The 24,330-nt window shown below is 41.4% G+C and overlaps 2 protein-coding genes across 6 annotated transcripts; both read left to right on the top strand.

Annotated features, from left to right (window-relative positions):
* The first annotated feature begins 277 nt into the window (after positions 1-277).
* Positions 278-3,596, top strand: psma5 (proteasome 20S subunit alpha 5). The gene is made up of 10 exons (XM_040203949.2): positions 278-509; positions 807-857; positions 1,311-1,377; positions 1,513-1,639; positions 2,030-2,097; positions 2,181-2,288; positions 2,444-2,502; positions 2,633-2,735; positions 2,944-3,030; positions 3,201-3,596. Exons 2-10 carry the CDS (start codon positions 829-831, stop codon positions 3,276-3,278), a joined length of 726 nt encoding a protein of 241 aa, XP_040059883.1. The 5' UTR covers positions 278-509; positions 807-828; the 3' UTR covers positions 3,279-3,596.
* An 801-nt stretch (positions 3,597-4,397) lies between these two features.
* LOC120835216 (sortilin) lies at positions 4,398-23,664 on the top strand. 5 transcript variants are annotated; one of them, XR_013453204.1, is made up of 21 exons: positions 4,501-4,858; positions 10,498-10,560; positions 10,668-10,741; positions 10,831-10,933; positions 11,098-11,259; positions 11,357-11,430; positions 13,716-13,765; positions 13,840-13,967; positions 14,150-14,294; positions 14,418-14,573; positions 15,129-15,241; positions 15,330-15,432; positions 15,521-15,689; positions 15,792-15,976; positions 16,061-16,250; positions 16,359-16,475; positions 19,297-20,489; positions 20,641-20,749; positions 21,224-21,336; positions 21,443-21,569; positions 21,656-23,664. XR_013453204.1 is itself a non-coding variant. In XM_040203941.2 (20 exons), the coding sequence occupies exons 1-20, from the start codon at positions 4,616-4,618 to the stop codon at positions 21,668-21,670; spliced, it is 2,439 nt and encodes an 812-aa protein (XP_040059875.1). In that variant the 5' UTR covers positions 4,398-4,615; the 3' UTR covers positions 21,671-23,664. The 5 variants fall into 5 exon arrangements, 4 of the variants coding, with proteins under 4 accessions (XP_040059875.1, XP_040059876.1, XP_040059878.1 ...); XM_040203941.2 differs by lacking the exon at positions 19,297-20,489 and having other exon boundaries at positions 4,398-4,858; XM_040203942.2 differs by lacking the exon at positions 19,297-20,489 and having other exon boundaries at positions 21,458-21,569.
* The last annotated feature ends 666 nt before the right edge of the window (positions 23,665-24,330 follow it).

Raw genomic sequence — 24,330 nt, 5'->3', positions numbered from 1 at the left:
CTCGTTGCGCATCTTGGTAGGGGTAAAAACCGTGTGATCTCCCCGTCACCCATACTACCCCGCGTCAATTTCACATGTGCCCCCTGTCACAATAATACACACTGCCATCCGTGGCCAACTTGAGATTTGCTCCCAGTACAGTGTTGTACACAAATATCATGAATGGCTCCTACATTTATATTAAACCCTAAATTATGTTGCATGTAATGTTTAACCATTCCCAGCTGATGTTAATCTGTATTTAACCAATTATAACATTAAGCTGCCCAATAATGTTGAATGTGAAGATTCCTCACATTTAATGTCCTATCAGTGTCCAAGTTATTTTTATAGCAGGCTATACAACGTGTATTTTTGCTAACAATTTTAGGATTGCCTTAATGTTCAATGGCAGCTTTGTGCACACGGAACCGTCGTGCCACATGTGTTGACCACGGACGCGTTTTGATGTTACATCTCAGACGCTTCCTCTCAAACAAGCGAACTCATTCAAGTGTTTGTGATTGGAGGTAATTTACTTTAACTATCGCAATTATTAAAAATACTATCGCGGAATGTTGTTATGTGTTCTTTTGAATGTAACAATAATATAAGAATATAGACGATAGACTCCTCTGAGCTTTTTTTGTTCAGTTGCAGCGATTGGCTGCGTCAGTTAGCAAGCATGCTTCTGTGTATCGCAGCTAACGTTAGCTAGCTAATCTCCCGGTGTCACGGCAAACTCGAAGCGAGGATTCGCCCTGGGTTTTGTAATAACTTTTTCTGATCGTGCAACAGCCTCGTGTAACCACTGCTCTCTTTTGCAGGTCCTGAGTAAAACGTGTAAAGATGTTTTTGACAAGATCGGAATATGACAGGTAAGTACACCACAAACTGCTTTGTCATTTATTGAGCTCTCCTCAGTGGGAACGAGCGAACATTTAGAGGACACAATTATGTGGATTAAGTGGTTTCAACAGGAATTTGTAGGTTTTGACTACTTTAGGAATTCTGAAAGTTGCTTATTTTCATCCCTTGTTGTAACTTCGTTGCTGTAGGTATTTAGCAAGCAGCTAGCTACCTACGTCGCTATAAGTTAGCATGCTTTCACTTTCGATATCACTATTTAGAAGAAAGCATTTTATTTAAACGGCAATCATGTCGATTAAAATGTTCTGTTCCGCCCTAGATAGCCAGCTAAAATACAGATTCTACCAGTGTCTTTAACTTTAAACATAACATATTGCTGCAACATATTTATTTGCAGCAGTTGTTTGTTGTTTTCCTGATATCTATTATTGATAATCATTGTTTTCACATTTATCTTGTAGAGGTGTGAACACATTTTCTCCTGAAGGGCGATTGTTCCAGGTTGAATATGCCATAGAGGCCATCAAAGTAAGTACTTCAGACTGAATTACACAGGTTGACTAATGGTCCTCTTTGGTGTGATATTGGATATGAAATTCCAAAAAGAAATGTAATGTCCATCTCAAAGCTCACACATTTTCTTTTTTTTTATTGCCTTCCCAGTTGGGCTCCACAGCCATCGGTATCCAGACATCAGAGGGGGTTTGTCTGGCTGTGGAGAAGAGGATCACTTCCCCGCTGATGGAGCCGAACAGCATTGAAAAGATTGTAGAGATCGACACTCACATTGGTGAGTAGTGGGATAAAAGCTGATTAAACTCAAACTTGGATGCAGACCGTGTGTTAACTCTAGAATGACATTTGTCAGCCTCTGTCATTTTAAGTACATAACCATTGGGTAAGCTGTCATTGTACTTTTATGCAGCAAGCTGTAGTGGTATGTGAGTGTGTTGGGGGGGATGAAATGATGCTGAAAGGTGAACATTGAGTCGGTGCACCTTTGTCATATTGTTTAGTTGATGGGATGCTTTCTTATGCCTTACATATGTGATTCATAATATTTTGAATCATAATGTTTGCTCTGATAACATGGAATAACACAACCTTTCTCGCAGTTTGACCATGCAGATTGTTGCTTAACGCTTATAGCATGTGCTTTTTCTTTCTTTCTGCCTCAAAGGCTGTGCCATGAGTGGCTTGATCGCTGATGCCAAGACTCTAATTGACAAGGCAAGAGTGGAAACTCAGGTATGAATTCTAATGTTTATCTTAGCAGTTCGCTAACCACCTGGTGTTATACTTGTGACTAATCTGTTCATATTGTTTTTCAGAACCACTGGTTCACGTACAACGAGACAATGACCGTGGAGAGTGTGACTCAGGCTGTGTCCAACCTGGCGTTGCAGTTTGGAGAGGAGGACGCCGATCCTGGTGCCATGGTCAGTCACTTGGCACATTTCCATGCTGAAATAATCAGCCTCCCTCATGCTAATGTTTTTACTTTTGTCAACGGCATCATGTTTGATGGTATTCAAGTAACTATCTTTGCCTGTAAGCTTCACTCTTTGTTCCTCTTTGCCAAATATCTATACAGAGTCGACCATTCGGTGTAGCACTTCTATTTGGGGGAGTGGATGAAAAAGGCCCCCAGCTGTATGTAAAGATTACTATTTGAAATCACATCATATTGTATTTGCATAGATAAAACATGACATTTTCAACAGGAGCATATTCACTTCTTAACTCCTTAACATACTTTATCTTATATTTTTTAATGATGCAGGTACCACATGGACCCATCAGGAACGTTTGTGCAGTGTGATGCTCGGGCCATCGGCTCAGCTTCTGAGGGAGCACAGAGCTCTCTGCAAGAAGTCTACCACAAGGTATAAACCACTGCCTTTTTAAATTGAACAGAAAAGTTGTGATGTTAATAAGCTTCTAACCTGTGTCAATGGGAATAGTTTTTCGAAGTATACAGAAATTTTCATTTTTTAGAATGTTATGAATTAGTCTAAAGTAAAAGAAATGCATGAAAATCACCAGGACTAAAGAATTGTGTATTTTCTGTTCGTTTCCCTGTTAAACGTGCAGTCTATGACATTAAAAGACGCCATCAAGTCGTCTCTCACCATTCTGAAGCAGGTGATGGAGGAGAAGCTAAATGCCACCAACATCGAGGTTCGTTATTGGCTTTACTTTTTGGGCATATTTTTGAAAATGTGTACTTGAAATAGATTAATACACAGTGCAATTATATTTAGTTGTATTTACTGTTTTCAGTTTGCACATTTCTTCCACAGCTCCTGTGGTTTCATGTAGGTTTTCTTAAATCTGTGTCTCTTTTGTAGCTTGCAACGGTAGAGCCCGGGAAGACCTTCCACATGTATTCCAAAGAGGAGCTGGAGGATGTAATCAAGGATATCTAAAGCAGAAAAGACCTGAGAGTTCTGGGCAGGAGAGGAGAGGACATGGGAAAACACCTGGGTTCAATATCACAATACAACCACATCTTTTCATCAGATCAGCACATTAATACCTGCTGCATTCAGATTTTTGTTTGATTGCATAAGAGGTTTCTATTTTTAATGTGCTAATTTGCTTCTTTACTCATATCTGTACAACTAAACTACAGTTGTGCAGGAGTCTGACCAATGCTTAAGACTGAGTCGGAGGAAAACAGTGTAAGGGAGGGAAGGTTTTTTTTTTGTTATGAATCAATACTATTAAATTGTTGTATTCAGAAAGCAGTCTCCTTACTTTATCTTGTTTCAAATGTCCCCTATTGATCAAAAGGAAAATCATTTATTATGCACAAAACAATAGTGCCATAAGTGCTGAGGATTTTCTTTTTTAAAGATGCATTCCCTTTTTCCACTTACTTCCTGCTTCTAGTGAAGGGAAGGCACAAATGTTGCACAATGGGTTTTTTAAAATGTTCACTGTCTTACATCACCACTGGGCTTTCTATATTGGTTGGTTTAATTTCACAAATTTATTTGACTACTTTACCAACTTCTTCATTTCTCTAAATTTGCATTTTTATCTTTTCCAATTTTAATTGGGAAGCAATTTCTCCAATAAAACTACCCTAATATCCACAACACATTTTATATTTAATTTGTAATACAAAAGTAGATTAAGTGATAAGATCAGATAGAACTGTATTGATCCCAAGGAAATTATTTTGTCCAGAAAGTAATTCAAAGATTACAACATAAGTAAAAATGGTAACAATATTAACGTATAAATAATGGAGTAATAAAAATTGAGTGCATATTAACTAATAACACTCACGCAAAATAAAATAGCGGTATGTAATTCCACTTAGATCGCTTAAGTATTATTGCTTATAGGGCTTTATTAACAGAAACTGCCAAAGTAACTGCCAACACATTGCCTTTTCGGATAACTACCGTAATAAACTAATTATATTCATGGGAAAAGCATCAGCCAGACCTTTTCTACTGCCCTTTCTTGGAATTGAGATTCGAAGAATAAACTATACAATAAAAACGCGTCCTTGCCTTCGCGCTGTCTCTCCATCAGGGGGCAGCGTCACACCAGAAAACACCTGACCCCGCGGTAATGGAGGAATCCTGGCGTCCAATCAGAGCGCAGGTTATTCTGGCGCTGGCCAATCTTCTTCCACGATGGATGGGCCGTTATCGAAGATGCATTAGGTGATACGGGGATCGTGTGGAGCCGACTGCTGGGACGAAAAATCACTTCGCGGAGTCCAAAGTTGGGCAACCTTCTAGTAAACATGACGTCCATCTCTTGCATTTTGCTGCTGGCGTTTTGTTCGTCTGCGCTGTGCACGAACTTCCACGGGGGAGACAACTTGTCAGCTTTGAGGAGGCTGCAGCGGAAGTTTGTCGGTGATGAGGAGCGACGTAACGTTAGTTCAGAGAGGTCGGAGCTCTCGGAACTCAGCGCAGGACTGAATGAGCAGACGTGTGCAGCTCTGCCGGGAGTGGAGTCAATCCTGCACAACAACACCCACTCTGTAAGTGACTCGATCGGCCTTCTTCTAAGTCACCGTTACACAATCAAACTCCATGAGGTGAAACATTCTTTGGGTTCCTGGTTGTTAGGCTGCAGTTAAAGCTAACTTGCATGTGTGGGATGGTCACTCGGCGCATGGAGAAACTCGTGATGTCCGCAGTGTAAACAACTTCACACTCAAACAGCTGATCACGTAGTAGATGACTTAGCACGAGCTTCGTAACTAGATGAGAGGGACTGTAGTTGGGATTTGACCACTGTGTGTGTGATGTGAAATACTGCAGTAAATCCGTCTGCAGAATATCTAAAAATGTAAATGATGAAACATTGTAATGGTACTTTGCCTCCGGCTCTTTCTTCAATCAGCTTGTTTTGTCCGAACCACATCTGAAAACATTAAGATATTCTGTAACTGTAATATATGACAAAGAAAAACATGAAATCCTAACATATGAAAGACGCTGAGAACTGCAGATTGATGCTGCAACATGTTGGTATAGAAGTATATAGAGGAAAGAAGGAAATATTTATATCATGTTATTAGAAATACTTCAGTGCCTCTAAAATAATTTTAGTAATGAATACAACTCAACTCCCTTACACCCTTACTTTGTGTGCATTATTTTGGCAATGCTATTGTGACAGCAATACCAAGATCTGTTGACAATTAATTGATAAACCAGTGGATCAGCTGCGTCGTCTATGCAGCTCTAATCCATTTCACAATTATATGGAGAGGAATAAGATCAATATATATTGGAGAAGGTGGAAATAGAAAATGTTTTGATTGAAGATTTACTGAAATTATCTTATTGTTTCTATCAATGTCACTCTTTTAAAAAAATCTTAATTAAGGTAGCTAGTAAGTCAGATCCATCAATCCTACTAATAATGAAAGTTTAAAGCACGATGTCACTTTAAAAATGTATGTAGTTGTGCTCTTCCAATCTGTCGGCTGATACAATTGACACATCCATATTGTTTTGACTCTCTTTTCTTCTTCTAAACATGAACTCTTTTGCGTCTTAACCCTGATCCCACATAATAATAGACCAAAGTGCACCTTCTGTTATCGTAGTACGGAACATGTTGTAATAGGAAGCATAACAAGAACAACCCAGATGTCCAGAGGAATGTTCAAGAATAACAGCTTGATCCAAAGCTTCTGAGTATGCAGCAAAATCCAGGTCAAATTTTTGTTCATTTGAAAAACAAATGTGAACCTGAAATGTTTTGTTGTTGAACATTGAAAAAAATAAATAATAATAATTCAAATTCAAAATAAAAAATAAGTGGATAAAAAATATTTTCGGGATGACTATAGTTTTGACTAAGCTCTATTTTTTGGAATAAAATATATTTTTCAATCTTCACTGTATTTAATTTTTTGGTTGCAGATTTTATATTTTGAGATTCAAAACTTTTTTTCGCGTTTGGATCTTGTTTTTCACATTCAGACTCTTGACCCTGATGTGGCGTAGGGGGAGGGGCATCAACTGGGACGGGCGTGTAATCACGAGTGACAGCTTCCTCAACCGCATTGCCTTGAGGAGGTGTAGGCACGCGAGACCTAAGACTCAACCCTTTCTCTTCACTATATTCAAGATTGGATGTAAAACCATTGAGACCAGAGACAAAGTTAACCAGCTATCTCAGAATGAACCATTCATCAACCACACGTGAATTTCTGAAGTCTCCCACTTCCACAAACAACTGTGAATTCAGCGCAGCATCCGTGCGATGGCGCCTGAGTTCGGTAGAGTTGGAAAGATATTCACAGATTTGGACTTCCTGGTTTAATAGATGGTCAGCGAAACGTTATTGAAACACAAACGACACCTCTCTGTAACCATGGTGATGTCGCTTTGCAGACGGTCCCGGTTGCACATTAAGATCAATGTGATTAGTCCAGCTCGCAGACTAGTTCGTATTCCTAAAATGATGGTTAATTGGGGTTGTAGCTGGTCGTCTATATCAGGTTACAGAGAGGTGTCGTTTGTGTTTTAACAACGCTTCGCTGACGAGCTATTGAACCGGGATGTCCGAATCTGTCCTCAGTCGTATTTGTTAAGCTGTCACTCATGATTACCCCCCCCCCCCCCCCCCCAGTTGATGCTCCCTTCGGAAAAAAAAGTTCCGAACTCGAAAAAAAGATCTGAAAGTGAAAATATAAGTTTTGAATCTGAAAATATAAAATCTGCAACCAAAAAATATAATACAGTCAATATGAAAAAATATATATAGAAGTGAAGATTGAAAAAAATATTTTATATGTGCTGAGTCAAAACTATATTCATCCCGAAAATATTTTTCATCCACTTATTTTTATTTTGAATACAACATTTTTCAATGTTAAACAACAAAACTTTCAGGTTCACATCTGTTTTTCAAATGAACAAAACTTTTGACCCGGATTTGGCTCCATATCAGAGCTCCACAGGACCTGTGGTGAGTGTGTGTGGGAGTGTGAGAGATGGATAAAGTTGACATTTCATGACGCCTGGGCTCAGCTTTTGAGCATGATAAAGATTAGTCTTGCTTCCTAAGACTCCTCCGTGTCCTCTGGGCCAATCTCCCTCACAAATATTCCCGACGTTGTTTTCTAGTGGTTTTAATCTGAGTGGCAATGTGGGTTTAGATTTCTGTTATCAAAGTTGCAGGCCTATATTGATCGGGAGTATACATTCTTTATTTTTTATTTTGCTGTATAAATTGCCTAATCCGACAGGTCTAATTACGATTCATTGCTATTTTCGGACCTGATAAAGGACACAGGATGTGGTTTGTCAGCCAGTCCGAGCTTTGTCTCATTTTATTTTGTATGCTTGTGCAAAGTTCATTCAGTTGACACGGTAGCTTGCCGTTTCTTTCTTTTTTTTTTCTCTACCACTCCGTCCCATCCTTGATCACCCTCTGACCGAAGGAGCGTAGAGAAAAAAAAAAAGTTCTGTTTCAGGGTGAGAATGTAACTGGGAGACAGCCAGCTGCTGGTGGACCAAGAAAAGCAGCTCAGTTGATGTTACACAATGAAGAGAGAAAGGGCGTGTAATGGAAAGTACGGGTTTGGTAATGTACAGTGACATCCAATGAGATCCCCCAAACTGGTGAAAATAGAGAAGCAGTAGTAGATTCAGAGTGTTAATCTATGTTTTTAATGTATTTGCATGCATCAGGACTCGCTCAGTCAAGCTGAAGTATTAACTAAAAGTAAAAAGTATAGAATTAGGAATGCAGGGATGGACAGAACGCCTCAGGTCTCCACAGAAACAAGCTGCCAGCATGGCTAAAAAACAAGCTAAACAATTTATCAAAACAACTCTCTTGAGTGACTAATTGATGAAGCAACTTAGCGATGTTAACACCATTTGACTTGTTATAGATAGACACAGATTTAGCTGTCATTTGGCAAATCCGAAAATAATCATCATGGTTCATCCTTGTCTTTATGTGACAATAATAATCTAATAGACATGAGTACGACTCGGCTTTCGTCTCTGCTCGCAGAACCTTGCCCGGCAGCAGAGGAGTCGTTTACACAGCTTCATGTGTTCAGATGAGAGCCGAGAGAGCTTGACCTTCTCTTCTGAAGGTTTATGTGTGTAAACACGACTGAAGCAGAGAGGCCAAAACCCGGCGCACAGGGGACAAGGAGCTCATTGTGTTTGTACCTCTGGGAGAGGACTTTACTGTGCTCCCACCCAACAGTGTGTATCTCCATAGATGTCTATGTGTGTTTATGTGTACGTACGGCAGAATGTGTGAAACGCACTTTGCATCATTGCTGTTCCCCTCTAACGCACTGACACTCTCAGAGTGTCATGAGTTGTTGTGCAGAAGCAGCTTAAAGGAGCCTTTTCAGAGCAGATGTGAACCCTTTAATTCCATGTGATACAGCATGAGGTCATGTCTGTTTTGTGAGGTCACGTCCAGCCCAGTCAGACATTTATCTCTATTTGTTTTTTTGCTGACTAATAAGTGTCTTCTTTCTCTTTTCCCCTTCTGTTCAGCTTTACACTGACGCCTTCTTCCAATGCTGCTCTACTGTTTTCCAGTTTAATGAAAAAGAGGAGCCGACCCGCTTTATAATGCAAGTGTTGATCGTTTGGGTTTCCGTCTCAGTGAACTGAAGCCGGTCCGCCCACTCAAGGGACATGGAAAAAAACCCGCTGGTCATGTTTAACACAAAGTGGCAGAAACATTGAATAGATCCTGAGACAATAGACAACATGACACCAGTTGACCTGCAGTGACGTTGGCAGTAACTGTCATTGTCCCCACATTTCAGGGTATGTTTCTTTAGGTCCTTAGATACCCTGAACGTGCATGCATCTTGTGTCGTTGTGCTTTCTCTTTTTTGTATCTCCACACCCATAAGCATGTCTGGATGGGAGGGCAGAGAAATATTCCCACATTTACCCACATTTCTAGTTCTACTCATGACATTGACGTCAAAAGGTATCACACAGTCAGTAAGCCGGATTTGTTTTGCACCCAGGTGGAAGCGCGACGACGACACTAAACATTACATTCACACACACATGCTGCTTGCCAAGGATCTGGCCCTTCTTAGTCATGTCTACCACTTCAAAGACAGAAAGGGAGAAGAGCAGGAAAACTAACATGTACTTTGACAGATCTGAAGCCAGAAACTTGAGCCTTTTTAATGGTCCAGACTGTCGAGAGTAGGGAGGACAGGATACATTGTCCTTTGCATCTTTTAACTGATCAACGAAGTGAATGGGTAAATTCGAGGAAGCTCAGCCGATTGAGAGATAAAAGAATAATTGGACGCAGACATGCTGTGATGAAATGATTTATTCAGAGGAGAAATGGAAAGTTGTTTTCACACACTTGGAAAGCTGGGGCCCGGCCAGTTTCCACTGGACCTATTTACAAGGAGTTTCCAGCAGGCAGACCTGGCCGTCTCCTGTGGCTTCATTGAGCTCTATGCAGACTCTCCGCGACTGGGCTCACCTTGTAAACATCTCTTCCTTGCCAGCAGCGAGAGGAGGTGAGAAACCTCCGGTGGCTTAATACGTCGCTGAATTGACGGGACACTTGTGGCTCCGGATGAATAGACGGCAATGTTGTGTGCAGTCAGTGTGAAATGAGAGTTTAGGTCTAAACTCTTTCTACCCATCCCTCTGACATCATGTAACACTGAGACATTTTTAGATTTCAGTTCAAATTTAAGTCCTGTATAGCTTGGCAAATGTTTTAATATACTTTTTTGTATCCTGTTATACCATCAGCCTACATTTACTGTACACACAGTGAGTGAGTGTCTTGCTGTGCTCGGCACATCGGTAATTGTTTTGTTCTCTGACTTGTCATTGAGGCCAGAATTTAGGTCACACGCGCAGTGTGCATTCAAATGGCCGAGTTACCTTGGATAATAAGAACAATTCATTCTGTCCTCTCGATCAGCAAGTGTCTGAAACACACTCACTGTTTTTTATATTTCAGACTAAACTCCTGGACTGCGTGTGCGTGCACGAGCGTGTATTACTCAGTCGATTTCCTGACCAAGTATTATGCAAACAAATATCAAACGAGTCTTAAAGATGTAAAAATAAATAGCTTTTTGCATGAATATCCCATTGATGTCTTTTTTGTTGCTTTTTTCTCCTTCTCTGCCAGTTTACTTTCAAAGTGAGGACCATGGGTTTACTGTCACTGGCCTGGGTGGGAGATGGATCCGGGGTAAGTTTGTTTACATGAGTGAAAATAAATTACTTTATTAAAAATAATAGAAAAAGAATGAGTGATCTCATAGTGATGGCTGCGTAACCGCTGCTCTCTTCTCCCAGGTTCTGCTGGTGTTGACGACGTTCCAGGTGCCGTTGTTCATGATGCGCTTCGGCCAGTCCAACCTCTACAGGAGGTGAGAAATACCCAGAGGCTGATAAATGGAGCTGTTGATCATTTTGGTCCTAGCCTGAGGTTCTAATGGCAGCTTTGTCACCGTGTCAGTGAAGACTATGGGAAGACGTTCAAAGACGTAACTCACTTGATCAACCACACCTTCATCCAGAGCGAGTTCGGCATCGCCATCAGCCCGGACCACTCTGGCAAGGTGGGTGTTATTTATTTCTTTTTTACACTCTGAAGTGGAATCTTACACAGAAATCGGTGTTTTGTTTGGCTTGTAAGAAAATACATATGTTTGCCTCGTAACGAAGAAAAATACTGTCAGAACTAATTAGCGATCATTCCTGATGCCTCTGTGTTTGGTTTTAGGTGATGCTCACTGGCGATGTGTCAGAAATCGGGGGGTTTAAACTGTTTCGCTCGCAGGACTTTGGACTGACCTTTGATCCCACTGACCTGCCGTTTGAGCCTCTCATTCAGATGATGTACAACCCCAGAGACTGCAACGTACTGCTGACACTCAGTATCACGGTAGCAGCTTTTATTCCTCAAACCCAACCTTCAAGCGCTTACGTTCTTGATTCGGCGATACACACTTTCTTTTACTGACCAAGCCTTTTCCCTCCAGTTGGACCTGTGGCTGTCTGAGGACTTTGGTGCCACCTGGAGGAAGATTCATGACAGTGTTTGTTTGGTCAGATGGTGAGAAATGTAACGCAACAAATGGCATAACAAATAATCAAGTCAACAGTAAGACTGTAAGAAAATGATCTGAAAATGATCTGTGTGGGAGTTATTGATATTTGGTCTGTCCTCTCTACAACCCTAAATACATGATATGTTAACTTGATACATTCATCTTTAATGTTGTCTTAAAAGGCAGAATACAGTTATAATTCTTATTAGCCGGACTGATTGATGTACTGATTGATGGAAATTGGAAAATACATATTTATTTTCCATGGTACAAAGAGAGTAGTTAAACAGTCAATTTAGCTAGACAAGACTCAAATAAAAAATATATAGATACAAAATAAATCCTACCTAAATCAACAGAAAATAGCTCCCCCTTCCCTTATAACTTTCATTACATTACATTACATGTCATTTAGCTGACGCTTTTATCCAAAGCGACTTTGCATTCAACCATAGGGTACAAACTCAGAAGAACAAGAAACAAGAAAGTGCAATTTCCTCAAATAAGCCAATTTACAATTTGCTATAGATGGCGTTATAAGTACAATTTAAGTGCTACAATTTGTTAGTCTTTTAGTCGAGGTAGAGTAGAAAAGGTGTGTCTTTAGTTTGCGGCGGAAGATGTGAAGGCTTTCTGTGGTCCTAGTGTCTTCAGAGAGCTCGTTCCACCATTTCGGAGCAAGGACAGCAAAGTCGTGATCTAGTCGAGTGTTTTGCTCTCAGTGAGGGAGGGACGAGCAGTTTTGCAGATGCAGAGCGGAGAGTGCGGGTCGGGATGTAGGGTTTCACCATGTCCTGGATGTAAGCTAGACCCGATCCATTCACAGCATGGTAGGTATTCTCCTGATGTTGTAGAGCGTGTATCTACTGGATCGTGTCGTCGCAGTAATGTTGGGAGTCAGGGAGAGTTGGCTGTCGATTGTGACGCCGAGGTTCCTAGCGGTTAAAGTGGCCGTTAACATGGAGTTGCCAAAGTAGACAGTCAAGTCCTGGGTCGGAGAGTCTTTTCCTGGAAAGAGAAGTAGTTCAGTCTTGTCGGGGTGAGGAGAGAATTAGTTGTGTGTCATCGGCATAGCTGTGGTAGGAGAAGCCATGCGAGCGAATGACAACGCCGAGAGAGTTGGTGTAGAGCGAGAAGAGAAGGGGACCCAGGACGGAACCCTGAGGAACTCCCGTAGTAAGGTTCCAACACAGATCCTTGCCATGTTACCCGGTAGGTGTGGCCGTCGAGGTAGGACGAGAGAAGGGAGAGAGCAGAGCCTGAGACACCAAGTTCCTGAAGGGAGGAAATAGGGATCTGGTGGTTGACTGTGTCAAATGCAGCAGAGAGCTCCAGAAGGATGAGGACAGAGGAGAGAGAGGCGGCTTTCATACAGTCTTTCAATAGATGTCAAGCACCTGTGAGTGAAAAAGAAAACGTCGAAGTGGGATTTTAAACAATGACAGGAAGGGTGTGAAATAACCTCTACCATCTTTGTTGCCACAAACCATCCATTTGCATCTTTATTTCTGTGTTTGTTTTTGAGTTCTTTGTACATCCTTTGTTGTGCTAGCTGTTTTTTTTTTCTCACCACATTTTGGATCTCTCTCCTGACTCCTGTTTCATTCGGGCATAGGAGTTCATGTGAGGTTGTGGTGTTGGCCTGCGGTTGTTAGCGTTGCATTGTAAGAACAAAGTGATAACTCTGTGTGACTACAGCTGTTACTTAAGCCCCAACTTAAATGGACTGCAGGGAGAGCTGAGACTGCTGCCAGACTGAATCATGACTCAGCAGCAGCAGGGGGAGGGGGCTGGTCAGTGCAGAAAGAAAGACTGTAGATTATTCAAAATTCTGCACTGCCTGAGAGTGTGCTGATTACCCGTTATTTTGACAAACCATGTGCAGTCAGGCATAATGATACACCAGGAAACATCCACTTTAACTCATTTTATTGTACAAGTGCAACTGACTTGAATTTACACAATGTTCACCAGTTAGTTAGTTAATTGAAGGCCCTGTCAGTATTACCTCTCATCTTCTCAGACGTTCATATCATGGAGTAAATAGTTAAAACAAATACCCGCAATTGTTCGTGATATTTCCGTCTATTAATTTACATAATTTAAAACCAATTAGCAGCTGACGTAAAGGGTTTCCGGGTTAACGGCCTTAAAGGGAACATTTTGTACCAGTAACCATGATATGGAATTTCTGCGGATATTTATTTTATTAATTTCAGAATATAAAATAAATGAAAAAAAGTTCTTTCTCCAGAATCATTCCTTCACTGTTTCTTTTTCTCACATACAGGGGTAAAAAAAGCAGCATCTACTTTACAGCGAACTACAATGGATCATGCAGTAAGTGAATTTAAGTCCCCTATACATTTAATATTCTGTAATACATCAAGTGACTCCGCCTTTCTTTTTGTTAGATGATAAAGGAATGTTGGAGTTAAGGAAGACGGTGGACTACGGACTAAGTTTTCAGACCATCGCAACAAGAGTTTACTCTTTTGTGCTCGGAGGACGCTTTGTTTTTGCCTCCATCATGACTGGCACGGTGTGTTTGCGTGTGTCTCCGTCATATGTGTGTCACATGCCACCAGCCAGTTATTGTAACGAGATACAGATTACCTGTTAACAGCAGGTGAAAATAGGATCTGATAGGATATTTAAGAAGGCTTAACATTTGAATTATAACTCTGTACAGCAGGTATGACAACATTTTTGTGTTTGTGTTAGGGTACAGAACGTATGATCCACGTGTCAGCAGATGGAGGTGAGGTGTGGAACATGGCGCAGCTTCCCAAGGTTAACCATGAGCAGTTCTACTCCATCCTGGCAGCCAATCAGGACATGATATTCATGCACGTAGACAACCCTGGAGGTCAGAAACCGAGAGAGAAAGATACTGGAGCTGCAAAAGGTTCTCTGTGGGGATCAAAGAGCACAAGTCTCACCCAGTGTATAATCCAAACCTGTGTGTATATGTGTCTACCATGTTGACCAGACTCGGGTGTGGGAACCATCTATGTGTCTGATGACAGGGGAGCCGTGTTCTCCAAGTCCCTGGAGCGCCATCTTTACACGACCACGTCAAGCGACACAGACTTTACGGCCATTACTTCCCTTAGGGGCGTCTATATGACCAGCGTTCTCACAGAGGGTGGGTCAGCTCACTACATAATATATGTTCTTACACAAGATTAATCTACTGGCTATTCTTTGAGTACATTTTTAAATATGACATTAGCATATGTACATTACATTACAAAAATGATCAATTAAACTGCATTGCGTACTTAGGTCACACTAAATGTGATGTTAAAATGGTTGTACGTGTGTGTCGGGCGAACTAGTTGAAAAGCAGTACCGTCTGCAAATCAAAAATAATCTCCACGACTTGATTGAATATCTCATCACATGTATTAATTGTGATGAGACATGTTAGTGAGTTGCAAAGGGGGAGATGGTTGAAAACCTATTTCTTCTTGGTGCGCCAATGTACAGTACATGTGGGAAGCAACGGAAGCAAAGTGTGAGTGAGCAGCTGGACAAACTACTTCACATTGTGCATTTCTCTCTGGCTGTCCATTTTTATATATTATTAAATATAAGTATTTTTGACAATTTTAGAAAGGAGTCCAGAAACTTTTTGACATGTTTGTATTTCATTGTCTGCTGTCTATAAAGGTAAAATAAAGTGAGTGGGTAATTGCAGATGATGTAGTGGAGACAGTGATCACCTTTGACCAAGGAGCAAAATGGCGGCCAGTGCGGAGACCAGATAACAGACAGTGTGACACGGAGACCTCCACCAACAGGCCAAACAGGGTGAGACACACATTACAAACCTGCATTTGTAAATGCATTGAGCGTTTAACCTGGTAACACCATTACCCTAATTATTGTGTCTTTACAGTGCCGACTTCACATCCACGCCTCTTACAGCACCACCATGAAGATGAACGTCCCCATGCTGCCTCTCTCACAGCCCAGTGCTGTGGGCCTTATTCTGGCTCATGGTAATGAAACACAAAGATGTCTTCACCCCGAACCGTTTCACTGCATGGTTAAATGTCTCATGAGAGCATTGTGTTTATGTCTCTTTAGGCAGCGTTGGAGATGCAGAGTCAGCTCTCTCCCCTGACGTGTATGTGTCTGATAACGGGGGCTACTCGTGGCTGTGGGCTCTCAGGGGCCCCCACCACTACGCTATATTGGACTCTGGAGGGCTGCTGGTGGCTGTGGAACACACAAGCTCACCTGTGAACCAGATCAAGTGAGTATAACTAAGTATAGTAGATGGCTAACGTGGCTATTGTAGGATTTGTCAGTTTTACTGTTCACTTTTTTTGCTCTTTTCTCTCCTCCACATCTTTAGGTTTTCAACAGATGAGGGGCAGTGCTGGCATACGTACAACTTCACCAGCGACCCGCTTTACTTCAGCGGCATGGACAGTGAGCCCGGCTCTCGCTCCATGAACGTCAGCCTGTGGGGCTACAGGAATGACTTCAGTAAATGGGTGGTGATCACAATAGACCTCAGGAAGCTCCTCACCAGAAACTGTGAGTGTCTGAAGGAATTGGGTGCAACAGGAATTGTTTTTCCTTTTGACTGACTTAGATTATACAGTATGTATATATGTGCAGGTACCGAAGGGGACTATGTCGCGTGGCTGGCTCACTCTACAGACCCCAGTGGGTCTATTGATGGCTGTGTGCTGGGCTATAAAGAGACCTTCTTACGCCTGAGGAAAGAGTCTGTCTGCTGGAATGGGAGGGGATATGCCACTACTAAGAAGTTGTCCCGCTGTACATGTACAATGGATGATTATCACTGGTATGTCTTTGTGAAATACACATTTATATATAGAGCAACATGAGATATAGAGAACAGATGTACACAAATTTGTGAAAATGCCATTTGAGCTTCTGTTGTGTCTTACAGTGACTTCGGATATCACCGGCCAGAGAACAGTTCAGAGTGCGTGGAGCAGGAGGAGATGAAGGGTCATCCTCTGGAGTTCTGCTTAAATGGGACCACCGAACAACTTCAGACCAGCGGGTGGGGCATGTTTTTATCTTTGCTTTGCACTCTTCTGCAGCTTTAGTTTTAAGAAACTCAAGCTTATACTCAATTCAATTCATTTTATTTTGTATAGCCCAAAATGGCAAATTACAAATTTGTCTCAGACGGCTTTACAGTCTGTACACATGCAACCTCCTCTGTCCCGAAACCCACAAATCGGCACAGGAAAACCCCCAAAAATGAAAAACCCTTCCATGGGGAAAAAGGGAAGAAACCTTAGGGAGAAAGTCAGAGGAGGGATCCTCCTCCTCTAACACATCATCGATTTTATACAAATTATTGAAAATGTATACATAATTATGTATTGTTTATGTCAAGCCTTACCACTGTATGGCTAAAGGTTATGGTCTATGTCAGCGGTTCCCAAACCTTTTTCCTTCCATGTCCCAACCGGGTTGGCGCACCCCCAATTCACACTTAAAAAAACCCCGCAACAAAACGTTTTATCGTCATATATAGAGCGCAAATAACCACAACACGCATGACAATAACAACATCAACACAGGCTGAATTAAACTGCAATGAATTACAAACGATCCCCAACATTAAAAAGAATAGGCTCCAAAATAGATAAAATAAATAAAAACGGAAACTTTTCAAGTGCGACAATAAAATTAGCCTACACACGATCCACAACTTTTCAAGTCTAGCGCAAAAGTCGCTCAGCCTGCAGAGAGAGAGAGAGAGAGAGACTCGGTCCAAAAATCCACAAGTGGCTTTCGTTTGAACTGTAACTGCAGTGCTCCATCAGATGACAGCTCGATCCGCTGCTCCTGCTCGTGAAATGACAGCTGTGGGACGGGCAGAGAAACTTCAAATGGATTGCGAATCCAAGCGGCAGATGTGTCCATAGGTGCAAAGTGTTTCCATAGCTGCTCGGCGAGTTGGTTGAGGTGTTCAATTATGAGAGTTTTTACATGCTCACCCAGGTGCACGTCATTTTCCCCCAAGAACTCGTGAAGCCTAGGGAAACACAGGTGTGTGTTCCCACTCACACAACTTGCCCAGAACCGTAGCTTCTTTATCATGGCCTCAACCCTGTCTTGTGTGTTGAACACAGTTACACTGACTCCCTGCAGACTTAGATTGAGTTCATTCAGAGCTGAGAAGATGTCCGCTAGATAGGCGAGCCTTTTCAGAAAATCTTCGTCATGCATACTGGAGGCCAAATGAAACGGATTCTCCTCAAAAAACTGCTGCAATTCGTCCCAGAGTTCAAAGAGCCTTGTCAGCACTTTGCCGCGGGACAGCCAACGCACCTCTGTGTGCAGCAGCAGTGATTTCTGTTCGCTGCCCATCTCATTACATAACAGTGTGAATATTCGTGAATTTAGCGGACGAGCTTTAATGAAGTTCACCAGTTTGACTGCGTCGTTCAGCGCTGCAAGTAGATCAGCTGGCATGTTTTTGGCTGCAAGGGCCTCTCTGTGAATACTGCAGTATGTAACAAGCTGATTGATGGGCAGACTCTCCTAGTATGAGCTATAAGCCCCGTGTGTTTCCCCGTCATTGATTTTGCCCCGTCTGTGCAAATTCCCACACGCTCCCAGTCGATGCCATTGGTCCTCATAAAAACGTCAATTAAATTGAAGATTTCCTGTCCTGTTGTTCGGGTAGCAAGGGGCCGACAGAACAAAAACTCTTCTTGTACCGATCCTTCAAAAAGGTAACGGACATAGAGAAGAAGATTGGCCAGATTTGCAACATCTGTAGACTCGTCTACTTGCAGAGAGTAAAACTCACTTTTCTTCACACGGCTGAGTAGTACAGCCAGGATGTCTTCAGACATGGCATCAATGCGGTGCGACACAGTGTTATTGGACACAGGAATCATGTCCAACTTTTTTGCCTCTTTCTCTCCAATCATACACTCCACCATTTCTTTGTCCGCTGGCAAACACACGTCTTCGGCCATTGTGTGCGGCAGCCCCTTTCTCCCTACTCTGTAACCGAGCAGATATGAAGCCCGTAGTGCGTCTTTCGTAGACCCAACGCATGAATGAAACTGCATTTTCTTTTGGCTTTTCTGCGACAGCTGCTGTCTTCCTCTACGTTTCTATCAAAAAATAATATATTATAGTTTTTATATTTAAAATAAAAGCGGAAGCAAAAGGAAATGTTTACTTACTTTCATGCTTTTTTATTGTATGGGAAATCCTTTTATATATGTCAATGGAAAAATCCCACTTAAAAAAACTGACCGCCATTATATTTTTCCTCTCGCCCACCCCCTGGTCGCAGTTCGCGCACCCCCAGGGGGTAACTAAAGAAATCAGGAGTCAGGAATTTATTACCAAAATATGTTGGACATACAAGGAATTTGACTTGGTGGTTGGTGCATAAACATCAGACAGGACAATGGACAACAAGACCGATAAGACAACATGCAGGAACAACATTTAAATTAAAAATAAATAATAATAAATAAAAATTAAAAATTTTAAAAATTAAAAATAAAGTGCACCAGCAAACCGAAAGTGACACATGTATGTGTATGTGCATGTGAAGTGTGAAGGGAGTGACCAGTGGGGGATCCGGGCTCTGTTGATGAGCCCGACTGCCGACAGGAAGAAACTATTTGTGTGGCGGGAGGTCTTAGTCCTGATGGACCTTAGCCTCCTGCCAGATGGAAGGGGCACAAACAGGTTTTGTCCGGGGTGAGAGGGGTCGGCAACAATCTTTTTAGCTTGCTTCAAGGTCCTGGAAAGATGGCACATTGTAGCCGATCACCCTCTTTGCATGGCAAATGACACGCTGCAGCCTTCTTTTGTCCTTTGTTGTGGCTGCAGCGTACCAGGCGGTGATTGAGGAGCAGAGGATGGACTCGATGATGGCCGTGTAGAAGTGTACCATCATCGTCATTGGCAGGTTGAATTTCTTCAGCTGCCTCAGGAAGAACAGCCTCTGCTGAGCCTCGTTTGTGATGGAGTTGATGTTCAGCTCCCACTTGAGGTCCTGGGTGTTGGTGGAGCCCAGAAAATGGAAAGAAAAAAATGGAAGGAATCCAAAGCGATGACGGGGGAGTCACACAGGGTGATGAGGGAAGGTGGGACTGCGTTTTTCCTAAAATCTACAACCATCTCCACTGTCTTCAGAGCGTTGAGCTCCAGGTTGTTTTGGCTGCACCACGTCACCAGATGGTCAGACTCCCACTTGTTGGCAGACTCATCCCCATCAGTCCATTAAACCGGTGCTGATGGTCCGAGAGGCTGAGACTGCTCACCCAGCTTCACGTGCTGCTTCCTGTCAGACAGGAAGTCAGTGATCCACTTGCAGGTGGAGTCGGGCACATGCATCTGAGAGAGTTTGTCCTGCAGCAGAGACGGGATGATCGTGTTGAAAGCAGAGCTGAAGTCCACAAACAGGATCCTGGTATAGGTTCCTGGGGAGTCCAGATGCTGGAGGATGAAGTGGAGGCCATGTTGACAGCATCATCTACAGACCTGTTGGGGGAGGGGTTGGGGGAGGGGAGGGTGTGAAGCCTAGTTTATGCTTCTACGTTTCCAGAGACGCAAGGACACGCAGACACAAGAGCCCCTTGCACGCCTTTTCACCTCTTCTTGCGTGCGTCGATCCATTTTTCTAGACTAGCGTTGAAAGCTACGCAAGCCTCACGCAGCCCGCAAGGCTGTGATTGGCCTGCTAACTACATCCTTTCCGTAGTCTCACATTTCCGGTTTCATAGCATAATAACCGCCATTATTAAAACGAAGATTTTTTGCGAGAGAATGAATCAGATTGAAGAGCTTTTGTCGTAGGAAATCTGTAAATATGACCACTTATACAACCCGTCATTGGCGGACTATAAGGACGCATGGATGGCCTCCAATTCATGGAGGGAGATCTCCGCAAAGTTTGGAGGAGCTCTGGAGGATGGATCAAATCTGCAGTAGAACTCGTTCAGCTCGTCTGCGAGGCGGAGGTCATTCATGAATACAAGGCACATTCGAGTAAAGTCTTCCTTAGTTTTAGTCACTAGTAGTGTAAAAGGTAAGTTTTCATAGTTGTCTTTACATTTGATATTTAGCATGTTTCTATTTGTGTCATTACATCTCCTTCCGTCCGTATTATGAATCGTATCTTAAGCAGCTGTTTCATCTTGCCTTTGGTCTTTCCTTACATGTCGCTTGTAACATTAAAGCTACCGGAAGATTCCAGGGGACCAGTGTGAAGGAGGTTTTCAGCCAGAGAGGAAAGAGACCGACCTGAGGAAGATGTGCACCAGCAACGCCCTTTATCCAAACTCTCTGGTCAGTTCTGCTCACTGTGGGAATGAGGGCTTGCAGGTTTATCTATACAGTTAAACATGACCCACCGTTACCGGGAAAACCTCAAAATCAATAGAGGAACATACAATATTTTATTATTCAATCCTGAATTGGTTATCTAGTACTGTTGTAACATGAGCCAAGTGTCAGATTATAGCAGGGTAATCTCAGTGAATCTGTTCTTTGTCAATTAATTGGCTGTGAGCACATTTACAGCTCGGAGGCATAAAGTCTTTTGTCAGGTAAATTGCGGCATGTTTTTTACATTATATTACAGGTCATTTAGCTGACGCTTTTATCCAAAGCGACTTACATTACACTTTAAACCCATGGCTTTTTACATTTTGCCCAGGGAGCAATTAGGGGTTAGGTATCTTGCTCATGTTTTGAAAGGTTGCCTCCTGCATTGCGATTTCTTCACATTTTGAGCCATTTCTGTTTCTGTAACTTTAACAGACTGAAAACAGTTCACTGAACACCGCTGTCATAGTGATGGTTGTCATAGCGATCCTTCTCACCAGTGCTGTTGCAGGCGTTTGGCTGGTTAAGAAATATGTTTGTGGAGGACGGTCAGTTGTCTACATTTCATCAACACACAATATATGCACTCAAATATTCTCTGTGAATACTGTATTCCATCTGTTTCTTTTTAATATTCACTGATGTCATCATCAGGTTCCTTGTGCACAGATACTCTGTTATGAGGGAACACGTTGAGGCTGCTAAAATAGAGGGAGTTGATGATATTGACCCTCACTACATGGAGACTGGAAAAGCACAGGACAACGAAGACTCTGATCAGGTCTTGCATACTTTGTGTAATGCACTATATTTAGCTAAACTTTGTGATTATCTTTTATTTATTTGTGTTGTTGTGTCTTTTCACAGGACCTCATAGAATAAGGGACATTTATCCACACAAAGGCACTACATTTAACAGTCTTTCATGAGCACTCCTTTTGCTCCCACATGCTGATTTCTGCTCCTCACTTCTTGTTATCCCCTGATGACTGGAGGACTCAACAGCAGCTCACATTGCTTCCTTGTACTAGTTGAGTCTCCCGCAAAAAGGCCAACCGGTGGTTTGGGGAGGAAGATGAACCCAGAGCAGAACAGAACAAAGCCTCTGGAATCCCTAGAGTGCTTTTGTTGCTTCTGTCACAAAGAGTCCTGTAAAAGACTACGGAGTCTGAATACATGCTCTATATCCCCCATGCTGACTTCAGAAGATATGGACTCTTAAGAGTTAGGGAACATCCCAGCAACAGAACACACACAATTATTATCAGTATTTTAAACCAATATTCTCTCTGCTGTCTGTCAAGTAGTTTTTGTACTCTGTACATTTTAAGACTTGTAAAATACAGTCCTGTTGTGCATAGTGGCCATTTAAAAGAAAATAACTGTTCACTTCACCCGGTGATTCAAATTTGGCCACAGCATTTAAAGACTAGGCTTACAACTACAAGTTACCTTTATGTCACAGATGATTTAGAACTGAGCACTTTTCATTTTAACAGCAGCTACTGAGAGCAGCAGTGCCTCATTTTATAATAGTCACTTGTTCATATTTTTGCTGTACACATTACATACTTTACCTGATAGAAATGGACCAGAAATTGAATCATGTGAGGAAATTTAGATATGAACCTTTCAGTACAGTATTATGGCTCTTATATATAACAGAAATTACTTTTTAGTAGATCAAATATAATCATCAGTCAAAAGTCGTTATTCTTACATATGTCATCTTTTTACTTATTATCAATTCGTTTCAATTTGTAGATGAGCAAACTAAAATTGAATTGAAATAGACAAGCTAGAAATAAGTTTAAATACGTAGTAAAAGCCAAATTAGTGACTGCTAGTCCTTACTTTACATTTTTAGTACCTATTTAGACTTTTGGAAGAATTTTAAAAGGGGGCGCCATTGTTGTTGTGAAGACACAACAACAAACAATTGTTTTATACAGTGCATCTTTATACAAGCAGAATATTCTCCTGTATTTATGGTAAGAATGAAAGACTTGAATTATTTCCAAAGCACTTTTGTTGTTGTGTTGTGTTATACTTGTTTCCTTTTTAGCTGAAGGTTTGCCCATGTGAGTCAATACCATATGCATTTGTCAAACAAACATCATCATCAAGCTAATCAAGTGTTTTTAAAGACCATGCTGGCCTGAACTGTAACACCATGCTCTTTGTACGGCTTAACATTAACAGTGTCAACCGTTTCAGAATTACACTGATACCGCTATTTTCAAAATACTAGTCTTATATTTTGTTGAATCCCAATTTAATAATCTCACAGATGTTACAAAACATCCACAATAAGATAACTAATTTATCAGATTGATGTTTGTGGTGGCCATAACAAGCATTAACTTTAACGTTATTTTCAGCTGACACTTCACTGTTATATATGAAATGTTGTGATGGAGCTCAACTGTTATGATTGACTGGCTGCCATTTCTATTATATGCAATGTAAGAACTGCAACTTTTGACACGTGCAGGTCTTATGGCCATTGCTTGTGTGTTCCAGCAGAGTGAGTAATATCCCAGCGAATAAGCTATTGTAATAAACTGGCCTGATAGAGTATTCTCCAGGACTGTTAGCTGGACTTTGTCAGCTATAAGAGTGGATTCATATGCTTGATGCTTCTTTATTTACACAACCGTCCATAAGAACAAATACGGCTACAGTATATACTGGATTTAATGGTTTATTTTTGCACTGTATCTACAGATCTGTGAAAAAGTTACATTTGTGCTCCTTGTATATCTAAGTGTTTAGGCCATGAGTTGTGATAATCATTCCATCTGGTTTTCTTAATTGTGAGAATTCTAGAATATCAGAGATAAGTATCTCTGAATTAAACTATTCTGTAGCACAAATGTTTCATGACGATGTTTGCATTTTTTAAATGAAATTACACAATCTCCGAGCAATCCTTTTTATTAATTTTGGGGTTTTGTTAATGCTAAATTTCTATAAATATAGTAGAACTGTATTCTGTTCAAAGCGAAATACAGCCTAGTAAAATGTGAAAATACAAGTTTTTAGTGTGAAGGTGAGGTTATTTTTAACCGAGTTTTATGACTATTGCATTGATGGTTTAGAAGTAGTTAAATGGTATTTTTGGTGGCTTATACTGATTGTGTTACTGTTATAACCCGAGGGAGAAAAATAAGGACAACAAACCTTGCTACACTCAACACAACTAAGGAGCTACACCGGGTTAAACAAGGATAAAACAATCATGAAATAAGAAAGAGCACTTTTAGAATAATTGCATTGCTTGCTTACTCAAGACTATGATTCATATCAATGTCTTAACCTAATACTGTTAGCAAGTATTTATGAAATAGTTTTGTGCTGTGAAGGGTTGGTGGTAACTCTTAGCTGTATTAATAATTTATCATTGTTTATATAATTGATACAAATTGTATACGCTTTCAGTTATAGGACAATGAATGACCACTGATATCTTTTTAACAACATTCTTAGCATTTGTAAATAGATATAACATAACACTGGCAAGATTTTTCACTAACTGGTAA

This window comes from Gasterosteus aculeatus, chromosome 17 (assembly GCF_964276395.1).
Source record: "Gasterosteus aculeatus chromosome 17, fGasAcu3.hap1.1, whole genome shotgun sequence".
Taxonomy (NCBI): domain Eukaryota; kingdom Metazoa; phylum Chordata; class Actinopteri; order Perciformes; family Gasterosteidae; genus Gasterosteus; species Gasterosteus aculeatus.
The sequence above is the reverse complement of the archived record's forward strand: the minus strand, read 5'-3'. Positions and strand labels throughout refer to the sequence as shown.